Raw genomic sequence first — 15485 nt, 5'->3', positions numbered from 1 at the left:
ATAAATATATAACATTATGAGAAGTTAAAATCTTTACAATGAATTAATGCATTGAGTTATTCAGGTACTCATGACATAAGTACATATATATACATATATGCACACATAAAATACATACATATAAATCCATACTCACCCTTACATACATCAATTTATTCAACTGGAAAGTTTAGGTTTGTATTTGTACTTTTCTTAATTTAACATTGAGTGCATTCCATATAGATGTGTTTAACAAATGTGCCCTATTGATATAAGCTGCTTCTTCATATCATTATTGAGTGGAACATACCACCCCTTCTAATTTTCTGCCACAGGATGTGTCCATATAAATATAGCACGTTGAGTTAATAGATCTGAATCACCCTGTGATCTCAGCTGCATTAGCATTCGTATTACAGGCCTCATATAGAAGCCTACCCATTTACAGATATGCATAACCTTACTCCAGTGGCATACATTGGAAGCAGCTCTAATCTATTGTCAGTTTCTTTTTGATGTAGGACTCACGGTAACAAAAATGCCAGGCAATTCATTCAGGAAGAGATTTCAGTTAACTGAAAATAAAATTCTACCTGAATTTTATATTAATCTTGTTTATATTGTCTAAGAACTAGCTAATAATTATATTTTGATAAAACAATACTATTATTTTAGAAAGTAAAAGAATAAATGACAATGGAAATGGAAATCTCACCTTGTGATGGTTTAAATTGATAAAACCATTTGCTGATTCAGCAAGTCTGAGAATATTATTTATTATTGTTTACATATATAAAATCCTGGAAATATAGGTATCTATATTTGGACATCTAAACACTTGTACAGAAACACCACAATACAGATTTTTGCTGGAATGAGACTCATTTTTTGAAATTGACATTACTTTTATGAGTTTATCTGCATCTTATAAGATGTAATAGGACTTAATTAAAAATATAACTCAATTCTGTAAATTTAAGGTTTTAATCTTAGCACTTGATATATAATTTTTCTGGTTAGATAACATTGATTCATGGCATTGTTTAGGATAACTGGTAATAAGAACTAGGGAGAAATATAACTAATCCACTAAGGAAGCAACATTGCATTTATATTCATAGTTATGCTACAAAAGACAGATTCTAACAAAAATTTCATAGGTAATCAGTGAAACATGTCATAACATAAAGTTCACTTTAAACAATCCTAAATGGAATATTTCTATCAATACCACTCATGGGCTCAATCAACTATAGTAGTAATGTGTACATAATAAGATTTGAGGCTCTCATGATAATAATAATTTTAATAATATAATAATTTTATTAGATGATTTATTTTAACACAGGATCTCACTAAATTCCCTAGGCTGGGCTCAAACTTGGGATCTTCTGCATTCAGCCCCCAAAGTAATGGGATTACATGATTGCACCGCCACACCCAGATAAACCCCATTCTTAAGCTCCACATTTTATAAAATTTCTCAGCCTTGTCTCCAAAAGAAACATTGCTGATGTGCAATAAAATTCTGATATCTCCATTTAGAATGAGTCTCATGGATATCTTCTTGCTCTTAAATGAGATATATAGTTTGACTACTGAGAGAAAGTCTCTTATATAAGTTTCTTTTGCATTAATAACATGCTATTTGAAATCTTACACTTCTAATTATATAGTGTTACTTTGGTTCCTAAGGCCACAGCATCTCTTATGTAGATGATAGCTCTTAAACACGTTTTCATTTTTAAGCAGCACATATTTTTCCAGGAATCAGTAGAGCAAACAGGCCGAAGAAAGGTATATCTTTAAGTCAACACTGTTAGCATTATACCTAGTATCTTGAACCTTAAAATCAATTTATAACAACAAAACTATTTTTGTGTTACATGGTACAATGAAAAATGGACTGGAACAGAAATTAGAAAATCTAGGGCATATTTATAACTATCATTTATTAGCAGTGTGACATTGAGGCAAGTCATTTAACCTCTCTGAGTCTTAGTTTTTTTTTTTTTTTTGCAAAATGGGGATAATAAAAGTTCCCCTATAATCCTCAAAGAAAGTTTAGAAAGATTCACAGATATATTCTATGGGAAAGATATTATTATTTTACACTCTGCCATTTTACCTCCTCAATACTTTCATCCACCCTTTTTCTTTATTCTATCTTTTCTTTAGGGATGAAAAAGGAAACCTTCCTTGTGAAGACCTCAGAGGACATATGGTGGGCAAGCCAGTGCATAAGGGATCTGAATCACCAAATTCATTTCTGGATCAGGAATATCGAAAGAGGTTTAACATTGTTGAAGAAGACACTGTCTTATATTGCTATGAATATGAAAAGGGAAGATCAAGTAGTCAAGGAAGGCGAGAAAGCACACCAACTTATGGTGAGAATTCTCTTATGTTTACATGAGAGCGTATGTCTGGCATGGAAATGTCAATTTTCTATCATAAGCTTTGCAATTATAAAAATCATTTGATTGCTTTTGAAACTTTGTAATTTATGTCCATCATGAACTTCTAAGTGGAATGTCAATAATGTGGTACATAATATTAAAAAATTATTTCAGATTTTCCAAAGATAAACAAGAACAGTAGGTAACATTTTAGCTCATAATAGTTTATGAAAATTGTTTTAGTATCACATATTTCTTTTATGTTAGGTATTTCCAAGTTAAATTATTCAAGGGTCTTTTTAAATGTACACTTACTGTTAGCATGAATTCTTTGAAATAAAATTATCACTTTAGTCCTCAGGGATTAAAAAATATCTTCAGATAAGATTTTAGCATCTAACTGAAAAATCTGTTTTTGTAGTTTTTTTAAGAAGCTACGAAATTAATCTGGCATTCAAGTGGAAGTGAATTTTAAATAAAATGCACATACTGTATTTAAGGCAAAGCTAGGCCCATAGTTACCAAGTACTTAAGTTTTCTTTTTATTTTTGACTCTTGTTTTTCCACTTATGATAAAGAAAGTGACTCAGTTACAGAGGCATAAAATTTATATAGCGTACCTGCAATATTTTCAAATAAAGTTTCCTAAAATTTAAAAAAAGTGGTAAAACCTTTAATCCTATTACAAGAATGAATGGATATAATTAGAAGTATATATTTCTCCCTTTTCAGTTTTCAAATTTGTCATTTATAGTGAGGAGTTTATACTTTGGAGGAAGGATAGGATCCTTGCTGATCAGTGCAGAATTGGGTCAATGGGAGCTGAGCAGAGGAAAAATTGTTTTTAGCTTTCTCTTTCTGCCTATCCCCCTGAATTGTTCACAACCATTTTCATTGTTATTCATTCCTAATGCACATTTTGACCACCCATTTTTAGATAAGCAGTAAAGTATGTCAACTCTTTTTATATCCTAGAATTTTCTACTATATTCTACTTGTACTGAAATATATAAATGTTTCACTTAAAAATTTATACTCATCAAATGAAGTCATCGACTGATTATTCATGAACCTATTACAATATATCTACTAGGTTCTTACTTAGCAATAGATCATTAGTCCTTCCAGACAGCAGTTTAAAGCGCCTAGTGCGATCTTGTTTCACAACTCATATCTACCCCCAATAAAATAGAATACTGATTGAATGTTTACAATTTTTGATAGCCAATAGATATGATGTATTTTATAACCTGTAGGAGAAAAAATATTTGCATGCTTAAAAGCGGGAGAAGGAAGTAAGCAAAGATCTTTTTTTAAACCTGAAATAAATATAATCTTAATAAATCCATGGTTTCATTTATTCCAAGACTCCATTGTAGATACTTAGGTGGAAATTTCTAGATACACCTAAAGTCTGTTCCAAGTAACCAACAGCTTATTGTGTTGACTTTTCCAAACTAAGGTCTTAAGTAATGAAACATAGCTGTCAGTTTCAGGAGCTTGTGCTTATACTTTTCCCAAAGATTAATTAATTTAACAACTCATTCAACTTTGTTTTATACATAAAGACAGGCAGGCACTGAGAACACAAAGGTGTATAAAACATAAATCCTACTTGTACAGCAGGCATAGTCCAGAGGGAAGAAACATTTTAGTAAATCTGCATTGTAATCACTTCTGGTGAGTAGGAAGATATGCACAAAATACTACCTAGCTCAGGAAATTAAACCTGATAGTGTGGCTAGGAAGTCAAATAAGTGAATATGATAATTATGTTAGCTTTAAATGATGAATTGTCATCATTCAGAATGTCTTAAGTGCTAGTCATCCCCCACCACATACCTGACACCTTCTCAAAACCTGGGTCTGAAACCTGATGGCCTGTATGCTTTAAGAAGAAAAGTGAGACAATAGTGTGTACTACAAGTATATGCATCAGGTTGAATATCTCTTAGTACATTCATATTTTGAAGTTTATACACATACATATATATGAAAAATAAGGAAGTTCTGACATTAAACACAATGACAAAGAAGCACAGATGTAACAAAAAATGTTTTAAACAAAAAAATAATTGAAAATATCCTAACTGTGGATTTTAAAGCATGTTATTTTCCCAAGGTTCTCATTTTATATCATAGACCCTCTAGCTGTTAATGGCGAGTTAAAATTACAGTATTAGATAAGCATAGTAGACAGAAGAAAATGAGTACATGTTATCTGTTGAGTTTTTATGTACATCAAGTACTGTCCTAAGCATTTCAAAGGTATTGGCGGATTTAATCTTCATGTCAACCCTATGCAGTATTCACTAATAAAATCTTTATGAACTCTGAAGTACAGAGAGTTTAAATAATTCATCCATCCAACTTGTAAATGGTAGAACTTGGATTAAGTTCCCATGGATGTTTCCTGCTCCTACCAATGGTACTAGCATGCTAAGTATGGTTTTAAAAATTTTAAATTGTACAAAAGCAGTTTCCAAAAATTACCCTGCTCCTTACAAATTCAAGAATTTAATTTCCGACAAGCAGAGCTAGATTGTTGTTATTTTTGTTATTTTATATCAACTGGAAATGTAATAAGCATGCGTTTACATACTCATGGCCCTGACAGCCTTCAGGAAAACAGTGATACATTGAGGTCTGACCTCAGTGTGTTAGATGACCAGAAATGTGCTGTATCCTTTTTAAACATCATAAAATTTGTTTTACTTTCCTAAAAAGTAGACAAAAATAATTCCTGGATGTATACACAGATAACAGTAGGGGAAACAACATAGATTAGTGGTTAGTAGCATTGGTTGTAGCATGCTTGGCAATCCTGTCTTGTGTTACCCTGAGGTTGTTACTCCAAGCCTCAGTAATGTCAGTGCGTTGAAAATTGCATTAAGGCCCAGTATATTAGGTATTTATACCCACTGTTGTCATTATTACATAAAAGCTTTAATGTGAAAATAGAAAGTGGGAAAATAACATTAGATCACTTTAAATATGCTGTCTCATCTACTCAGGCTTCTAAGGCAAGGTTCAATTTGATGAGATCATTTGCTGGCAAGGGATCAGAATGGTAATATTTCCCATCAGCTTTCCCTTTTCACTGTTCATGGACTCTTGAGAAAAGGTAGACACAGCTGAGTCTCTAGGTGGTCATATAAGAAAAAGAGGAAAACATTTTTAATAATAATTTTACAACACTGTTCGTTTGACAGTAGGAATGTAGACTTTTCTGATTCATTAAAAATCCAGTACCTCACAAAAAAGCACAAGAATGAATGAAGTTGTTATTTTAGAAATATTCCTCATAAATTTTATTTGCACACTTGGGAATTGAGTAAAATTAAAATCTATAACATTATACCTGAACATTTTCAACTTCAGTCATTGGGACAAAAGAAAACCAAGTACTGTGTTCTCTTATCCAGATGAATAGTAAATGGCTGAAATGAATTATAGAAGAATGATGGTGGCCCTAAGGGAAATGATATCATAAGCTGAGTTTTTAGCACTGTGAAGTGAGGACAGTGTCTGTAGTTTGCAGTATATCTTACACTTCAACATTTCCTTTCTCCTTGTTTTTCAAATTTATTCTATCTTTTGGACAGTTAAATTATAATTAATAGTATTATTCCAAACATTTCTTAAAGAATCAAATATACACGATGCATTCACACTTCTCTTATTTCCAAATATATGCTTGCTCTCTTTCCTGTGATTTTTGAATATAAATAATCTTCCTTATAAGGAGAAAGTTCAGCTGTCATTTATCAACTGTTCTTGGGAGAAAAGAAAATGGAATTATAATCACAGGATAGATCTGTATTCAAGTAAAGTGTACTATTCCCAAAGAACTAGCCATATAAATAGAAATTACTGAATGAGAAACGCAGAAATAGAAGATATACACAATACTTGTAGGAATTCTTATTCCTTTGGACTTTTTAAAATAAATTTAATAAAGGCTTCATATTGGCTAGTTTCACAAGATAATTTTGAGAATTTGTCTCATGGTGATAAGAGACCTTGTAATAGATAGAAAAGCAGTTCAACAATATTTTGACATCAAAATAAAAAATAGTCTGTTCCTAATGTAAAAATTAGGGTAATCCTCTAGGGAAGGCATTCTTCCTTAATTTGTACAATTTTACTGATAGAAATATAAAAGCATGAGTTTTGAGGACAGATAGACCTTAATTTGGTGCTACAGTTTGGCCTTTAGTAGGTGATTGAACTTGAGCTTGAGACTTCACTTTGCTATACTTTTTTTTTTAATCTGTGAAAACTAGAATAACAGTACCAATAGTGTTTATATGAGGATTAAATCAAATAACGTGAGGTACTTAGATCTTGTTGCATAGAAAGTGTTCAAGAAAATGTGTCTAGAAGGCATAATAAATCATTGCTGCTATTAAACAGAAATATGCTGAAGATTTTCAAGTGTTGATTAGAACTTCTTTCTCCTGTGAAAGGACTTATTAAAATACAAAAGGGCTAGAAGTGTTCCTTCATGTTGGGTCCCTCTACCAAGTCAAGTATGAACTATTTAAATTATAGCAGCCAAAAGAAATATGAATCAACTTTTTTGGGAGAGGGTGGCTTAATCTTGCAAAAATAAGAGCATTCTAATAGCTAATAATACTTCAAATTACTGTTACCCAAGTCTTCATAAACTCCACTTACAGAAACTGTCACCTTATATGCTTGTCCAGAAAGGGCCAATTACAACCTTTCAGCATCAGAAATTTGAAAACAATACAATCCTCACACCCTCTTAAAGTTTTAGATGAGTTGCTAAAAAAAGAATAAGAGAAATAATATAAAAGATAAAGAAAATAGTTGGAGACTCTTCTTTGGGTGTGGTACCACACACCTGTGATGCCAGCACTCTTGAAAACTGAGGCAGATGGATCAGTAATTCAGGCCCAGCCTGGGAAACTTAGCAAGACTCTATCCCAAAATAAAAAAGAGCTAGGGTAGCTTAGCTCAGCACTGAGTTCCTTCTCCAGTAATCTAGGAAAAGAAGAATACACTCAAAATATTCAAGGTACTAGATAATGGATAAAGCAATAATTTTAAGAAAAAGGCACTTTTAGTAAAGTTCCATAGTATTAATATGTGGAGAAAATTAGGAAAATTATTAAATCAAATAGCAAAGCTGGTGCAGCTTTTAGAGAAAAAAAAACTCTTCAAATGAATAAATCAGCAGAAAGATGTGAACGATATAGGATAATGCTTCCCTTTTATAAACAGAATGATAAAGTTAAGAATAGAAATGCTAATTTAGTGACTCTCATCTGGTTGCCCACCCGGAGGACATTTTTGATGTCACAATCATAATGGGGTGTGTTGCTGTCCTGTTAGTGGATGGAAGCTCAGAATGCTTGCAGTTCTCAGGAGAGCCCACAACAATAACGAATCATCTGACCTAAAATGTTGAGAGTATTGCTGTTGAGAACCCATAGCTAACCTAAGAAGAATCAATTTATAAGTAAATTGAATATAGAAGTAGATAATAGAAAGACCAAGTCAGAGATCTTATTGACACAGTGATGATTGGCTGTTTTTTTTAAATTCAAGGAATCTGAGAAATTATTGCCTTGGAAAAAATATGTCTAGATTAATTCCCACTTAGCATATTCTCTCTACAGAAGTAGTGTAAGGTTATGGGTGTCTGGGATTACCTACCCTGCCCTACAGTTAAATATCTAATCATGGCATCCTCTGGAGGAAGAGGAAGAGGTGATACATTTATCCCTAGTAGAAGTCAGAATGCATTTTCCCCTATGAAGAAAATGTAGTATTAGTCTGGTTTTCAGTCTGTGTATATGATAATTAAATTTATAAGGTCTTATAAGATAAATGAATCTGATGCTAGAAAAATAAAGGAGGTGGAGGGAAGGGGAAAAATAATTGAAATGTGTGATGTACATGTACCAATTCCCTATAGTGACTAGAAATACTAATTTAGTGACTCTCATCTGGGGTTAGTGTTACCCACCCAGAGGACATTTTTGATGTCACAGTTATGGTGGGGATATGATGTAATCATTATGTACCACAAATATGTACTAATAAAAGTTTAAAAAATTGAAATGGAACTGTTAATATCAGCTTTCAAATCACAATATGGCTTAAATAATCCAGCAGTTTTCTAAATATGTTCTTCAAATCACTAATCCTAAAAGAGAATCTATTGAAGTTATATGATTAAATAAGAAGAAATTCTGTGCATTTTGTCTCCCTTTTGGAGATTAATAAATGTATATTAGCCTACTAACAGTTTTGAAACTCTTGATGAATTTGGATTAATTTACTATTTTTAAATGTCTGTACATTGAATCTTTTTTCCTCTTTTTGTTACATAATGCTTACTAGCTTTCTAATTGAACTTAGGCTTGATAGAATATATTTTGGGAAATAGACTTTGGCAGCCCTCTTAAAGACCAAAATACCAATAATGAAAAATTCTTTGCATTATAAGTTCCAAATAGCTGACTTACAGATAAGCATTTGGAAAAACTCTTTTATTAAAGTTGAAGCCTACTCTGTAGTTGGCTTGTTGAGTATTATCTTCATTCTTCATTTTTTATCTTGCAGAAAAGCCAGATGCAAACCATTTTCTAGAATCAAACTTATTTGTGATAGAAGTCCAAAATAAAACAATAAAAACTAACTAGAAAGATAAGTGCTTGGTGTTCTGTACTCCAGACTACCTGTGGAATTACTTCTGTTACTGCAAAACTACTTGCCAGAAATGGAAGAAACTAGATCCCTGAAGATAGAAAGTGTGGTGTTATTCAATGTTGCTCAAGAAGATATCACTAAAAAATCATACCCTGACTACTTAAATGACTAGAAACATTAGAGCAAAAGTATATATATGAGCATTGTTTTATAATTAACATAGTATGTTAAACCAGTGTACTTCCTGTTATTTTTAAGACATGGGTTCCAAACATAAAGCTTCATTCACAGTTCATGCTCTAATTCTCCATTGGTCTTTCACATGACTTTAAGAATATTTTGCAAGAGTTGTAGACTAGGTGGGAGAACACTTTAAAACTATGGAAATTATAAATGTCATTAAATTATTTTTGAAGAAAAATTAACTGGACTTTTTCATTCATGGTTTTGAATGATTTATCACTAGCTATGTGATTTAGTGAAAAGAGTACTAGGTTAGGAACTTGAAAGTGTGCATTCATGGACTAATTCTCACTCTGATTATCTGTGAAATCCCAAGATATTAAATTAACATTGGTGTATCTTAAATATTTAACCTCTACTTTTCTTATTAACATCATGAATACAATTCCAATAACAAAAATATTTGACAGGAATTATAAAATTATTATAAAATGTCACTTTCAAAAGAAACTCTTCAATTGATAATCTTAATTGTTCTCTTTTTTACTTTTCATGAGAAAGGGTGACTGTCTTCCATATGTTGATAGGATGTTCAAGAAAGTGATTTACTAAGATTTTTGAAAAATGGATTGATTTTATTTGCAGTTGCCATAAAAACTGCATGCTTTTAACCAATTATTTGCATATCTGTGTCATCTTTCTTGTCCACATTTATACTAATGATGAGTGCAACAAGAGGCCAAGGTATTTTAGCATTCTTTATTTTATACCCTTCAGATGAAAACCCATAACTATTTTGTCACTTGGTATTTAAGGCAACTGAATGCTTCCTCATTTCTCTCACAGTTATCTAATGTAAAAGAATTGTCTCTGTGTGGCAGCAGTATTTCCACTAAGAAAAGACTCTCCAAGGGCCAGGGATTTAGCTCAGTGGTTTCGCCACCTGCTGCGCAAGCGAAAAGACTCTCCAACTTCCAATGTGTATAGCTTGTCCCTTCTCTTGGTAGAATGTTTAGAAAAGGTAGTTTGGCTCAAAGTGTAATTAACCATGGAATCAGGTGTTAAATATGCCATATAATTTCTTGATATGATTCAGTATTTTCTCCTTTAACAGTTCTCTTATTTTACCATTTCAAATATGGATAACATATACAAAGTGATAGGGAAATACAAAATGTGATTTATTCTTGGAAATACGATTTTAATTGGTCTTGATTTGCACTGATGAAAATATTTGAAGTTAATAACTAAAGTTTGTATTTTATTTCTATTATTTCTAAATGCTATTAAAGCCAATGCTTAATCAACACATTGAAAGTTTTACAAGCCATTTTTTTCAAGGTCTTTTGTCCCAAAGAGAAATTTTTTAAATGTGGCACTGAAGATCAAAGTGCCCGTTGTTACATATTTTATTGGATCCAGATATACATATTGCCATTATCCTTAAAAATGAATGACTTTCCATTTAATTCAATTTTACTTCCTCTTCAAATACCTCTTTTTCTACTTTACATAACCTCAGGATGTTTTCATAAAAATGCAGTTAACCATCTGAAAGTAATTTTTCTGCCTGGTATGTGGAGAGTTTGATGGGTGTATGTGTCAAGTTTGTAGTTTAACTATTCCTTACTACACTCATTTTCATCAAAATACTAAGATATTCAGAACAGATAAATACTTTTTCTCAGACTCTAGAGAAAGCTTTTTCGTGAACATTAAAGTATATGTCAGACTTACAGAGAATTTATCTGCAGTTTTTTATTTTTTAATCCTTGAGCAACTGTGAGATTTTTTTCTCAAATGCTATTTATTAGTCTGAAATTTAATGATTTTTAGTATGATTTCAGAGTAGAAAGAGATACAATTGAAAAAGGCAGAAATTCAGTGGTGTTTCAGTAGACATTTTGGGTAGCTAATAATATGAGAATGTTTCTAGGAAAGAAATCAGGAGACAGATCTAGTTCTGACTTGATTCCCAAACAGGTCTATAAGGCTCTGTTAGAAAAATGAAGGTGATGGATCAGGATTACAGACTGCCTTAGAAAGAAGGGAGGGAGGGAAAGGAAGGAAGGAAGGGGAAGGAATCTAGGAAAATAGGAAATGGGTGTGGCTCATATCCCTTTTGGTCTAGTATATGAGAAAAGTCCCCTGTTTAATTTTCTAAACAGTTAATTATTGAGCAATTACTGTGTTTAAGGAAGTGTTCTGAGTGCTGGAGATACCACACTAAACAGCAGAGGAGTGTCTCCTTGTTCATGAAACTTACATTTGAAAAGAAATAGGAGAAATCAAAGGACTAATTTAATACTTTTTTGACTATAATTGGCATGCTATCGAGATGATTTTTGAGAGGAAATGAGAACAAGTAGAGAAAGCTGACCTAGAATAAGAAGTCAAGGATCGGGTCCCTGAGGAAATGATATCTTTTGCTTAGCTCTGAAAGATTTATGTGAATTTAGGAAGAGAAGAGAATGAACAAGAGGAGCGAAGTCCTGTATGGAGGGAAATTGTTTCAAGCAGAGAGTAATCCTGTATGCCAAATGCTACAGATAGATGAGAAAAAGTCCAAGAATTTGGAGAATTGTCTACTGAACTAGCAAAACCTTGATGTCTCTAAAAGTAAATTTGAATTAGGGTTTTTTATCTCTGGATTTTTTTCTAATTCAAAAACAAAAATTGGTGGTGGTACCGGGGATTGAACCCAAGGCCTTGGCACTGATCAACATCCCCAGCCCTTCTTAGATTTTTCACTTCGACACAGGGTCTCACTAAGTGGCTAAATTGTCCAGGATGGGTGGGCTTAAACTTGCCATTCTCCTGCCTCAGCCTCCCTGAGTGCTGAAATTACAGGTGTGCACAACTGTGCCCAGCAATTCAATTTTATTTTAGTAACATACCAAATAAATTAACACAATATATAACTCTGTTTTTTAAAAATTACTCCCAGAAAAGTCAGTGTTACAGATCTTATGCAAAATCATTCCTGTGGCTAATGATACAACCATGCAAACCAAGGGCTTCATTACAAGCTTCAGTGACTTAACTCCATTAGAGCCTCAAGAAATGACCATAACACTATAAATGTAATTATGTCTTTTATAATCTAGGTGTACAGTGTTTCTTCTTGGTTTTGTTTATACATATTTGGCTCTAAAGAACCAATCTATTCTTTTAAAAGTATTGAACTAGTTTTTAAAAAGTATATACTGAAATGGAGTTTATTTTTAAACCACACTCTAAAAAAATAAGTTGTTAAGTATTTTGAAAATACAGGTTTTATAAAATTGAAAATCCAGAGGATTGATTCTACAAATAAAACATGACAAAGAGACTTTTTATCAAATCCTAACCCCATAATTATCTCGCTGGAATTTCGCCTCTGTGTAAAACAGCAGAGATATATTCCATGTGAATTTTGTAACATTTTCTTTGTTTGTAGTTTAATTTTTTTAATTATCTCTCTGAGTGGTCCAGGCTGGTCTCACATTTGGGTTTTTCCTGTGTCAGCCTTCTGAGTTGCTGAGATTATAAGTTTGTGCCACCGCGCCTGGCTCAAAATTTTGGAAACTTTTGTTTTCCTTTTTTTTTTTTTTCAGTACTGGGTATTGAACCTAAGGCCTTCACACTGAGCTATATCCCCAGTCCTTTTTTATTTTTTATTTAGAGTTAGGGACTCATTAAGTCTCTTAAGTTGCCCAGGCAGGGCTGAAATTTGTGATCCTCCTGCCTCAGCCTCCCAGAGTTCAGGTATTATAGGTGTGCACCACCACATTCAACTAGAATTTTGGGTTCTTATGTGATCAATTATAAAGGCAGTTTCTCACCTTGAAAGGAAACCATTGAACAAATACTACAGTTTTTGCCTCATTAATAATTGATGTCTAGTTTATCCTCAGACTAATGGAGCTTACTAAGCACACTAAATAAACTGTTTCAGTCTAGACAATAAGCTATAAGGTTGGGATAGTTGCCTTAAAAATAGAATTAGAAATCTAACAATTTTTAAATTAGTTTTTGCCTGATACATAAAACATTAAACTTTTCTAAATACATGGAGTGATTACTATAATTGATGATGAAATTTGGCTGGGCACTAAGGGGAGAAGAGAGGAAAGAAATTGACTTGTCAGTGAAAAATGGTAAGATCAATAGAATGATTGCTCGGTTTGGAGTTCTGTAGAGAATGCACTAGAAATACAGAAAGTGTTGGTTGGAAAGTAGGGCATTTGAAGGATTGAAGCCTTTGCAGATGACAAGATTGAGTATATGTGAAAAAGAGTTCATGCAGCTAAGTTATCAGATATCAGATGGTGACAATTGAAGTACAGAAGTGATGATTGAGTACCTGAGTTTGAATCCTTGCACTGGGCACTTACCAGCTATTTCTTTGGTCAACTAGAAACTGTCTGTTTCTTCATCTGGTAAAATGTTGTTAATGATAGTGCATTTCTCATACTTATGTGGATTAAATGATTTAATATTTATAAAATTCTAGGATGGTATACAGCATATGGTAAATGACTATAAGTATTTGTACCATTACCATCATCATCACAGTCATCATTTTCATGAACCAGTTCTGTATGAGTCTCTGGTTTTCATTCATTCAGAATTTATTAAATAGCTATCTCATGTCAGGTATCATGCAGAGTATCCTTTTAAAACTTTTGAATAATTTTCAATGGCTGTTTTGTGCTTCAGGAATTTGAGGTTGAACAGAAATAATACAATGCAGCCTCACCAAGAAGTTATCTTTGAAGTCTTTGCCATAAGTTTTCTTTGTTAAAATAAAATGCTATTTAGGAAGAATAGAGACCCAGAAGGAAATGGGACAGATCAAAGTGATGATTACCTAAATCTGTAAAGTAGATATGTTCATTGCAGCAAAATAGAGGCATGAGGGTAGACCCAGCTGTAGCCATGAAGGAGAATCTAACCATATTGCTGAGGAATTACCCAAAATTTATGGTGCTATGAGTTAAGAAATAGTAAAGATAACAAGTTAGCTTGTGGTGTTCCAACATGAAACAGTGGGTTAATATCCTCATAGGTTAAACACAAGGGGCTACCAGCTTAGAAGTTGGCTATAAAGGCATAGACATTTGGGCATTAGGTTATAAGACAGACCCAGTTATCAATAATGAAGTAAAATTGTGAAAATAATGATTTCTTTGTAAAGGATCATAATTCACAAAGTCTGGGACTCTTAAGATAGCAAACCTAGGCTATTTATTATTTATAAAAAGTATTTCAAGTTTGCATTATCACCTGGCCAGTTGCCACAGGCAGTTTCACCTTCTGGCTCAAAACACACATTTTCTTCATCTACACAAATGCCAACCATAATGTTGCATATGAGTGAGTGTGTTTTGTACGCTGTAGCTAAAAAAATCAGTGTAAGTTTGAGCACACATGGGGAAGAAAAACAATGTGATGTGAACTTTGTTCTCTGTGTTTAGGCAAGCTACGACCTATATCTATGCCAGTGGAATATAATTGGGTGGGGGACTATGAAGATCCAAATAAGATGAAGAGAGATAGTAGAAGAGGTAAGTGTTCTAGAATTTCAGTGTAGGCTGGGTTGATTGAACAATAAACAAATTTAAATGTTCTTTAAATAGATTGTTATGGCTTCAGTAGAAAATTTATGCTGTCATTGACTTACTTTGCAACAAAACCAAGTCAGACCAATGTTTGACTATCTTGACACATCATTAAATAGATATTGTCTATGAATTTCTTCTACGGATTCAAGGTAGTTAGTACAATGTGAAAAAATGCATATCTGATTGTTATTTTAAAGTTAGTATTTGTAAACCGAGGTCAGAAGTGTGAAACTGCATAAAGGAATTAAATTAGTGAATAAAAACCTAAAATGCCTTATTATCTAAGGTAAAATTTAGTACTACCTTTCAGTCCCCATTGGTCCACATTGCAACCTCTCACTTTTGTGGGAAATACAACCTTAGAATGAGCATTGAAACACATAATTTAAAAAAAAAAAGAAGCTAATGGAAACTGAGCCAGTGACTCTAATGAAAGCCATATTGAAATGGGGAAAAAACACTTGGCTTTTTTTCTGTTCTGTTTGCTGTTTAGGATTATCTTCTTATATGGGGGGAGGGTACTCTTTACATAGCTATCAAAAGTTTTATGTTCACTTACTGTGCTATGGAGGTGAGCAGTAAATAGAGCAACTGAAACTCTCACTACTAAATAAGGTTTACCAATTATGGATAT

At 32.7% G+C, this 15485-nt stretch overlaps 1 protein-coding gene across 12 annotated transcripts in view; it reads left to right on the top strand.

Annotated features, from left to right (window-relative positions):
* The window catches only part of Cnksr2 (connector enhancer of kinase suppressor of Ras 2), a 272194-nt gene that overhangs the window by 168600 nt on the left and 88109 nt on the right, over positions 1 to 15485 (top strand). For 8 of the 12 annotated variants that reach the window (XM_004866183.3, XM_021245321.2, XM_087193640.1 and 5 more), the window contains 2 exons: positions 2158 to 2369; positions 14705 to 14794. In XM_004866183.3, coding sequence (XP_004866240.1) covers positions 2158 to 2369; positions 14705 to 14794 — 302 coding nt within the window. The remainder of the gene's footprint in view (positions 1 to 2157; positions 2370 to 14704; positions 14795 to 15485) is intronic. The other 4 variants (XM_021245320.2, XM_021245322.2, XM_087193639.1 and 1 more) reach the window with 1 other exon arrangement.

This window comes from Heterocephalus glaber, unplaced genomic scaffold, assembly GCF_053883595.1.
Source record: "Heterocephalus glaber isolate CG9 unplaced genomic scaffold, H.glaber_assembly_v1.0 deba00001594, whole genome shotgun sequence".
Lineage (NCBI taxonomy): Eukaryota > Metazoa > Chordata > Mammalia > Rodentia > Bathyergidae > Heterocephalus > Heterocephalus glaber.
Note: the sequence above shows the minus strand (reverse complement) of the source record. Positions and strands in the feature narration are given on the sequence as shown.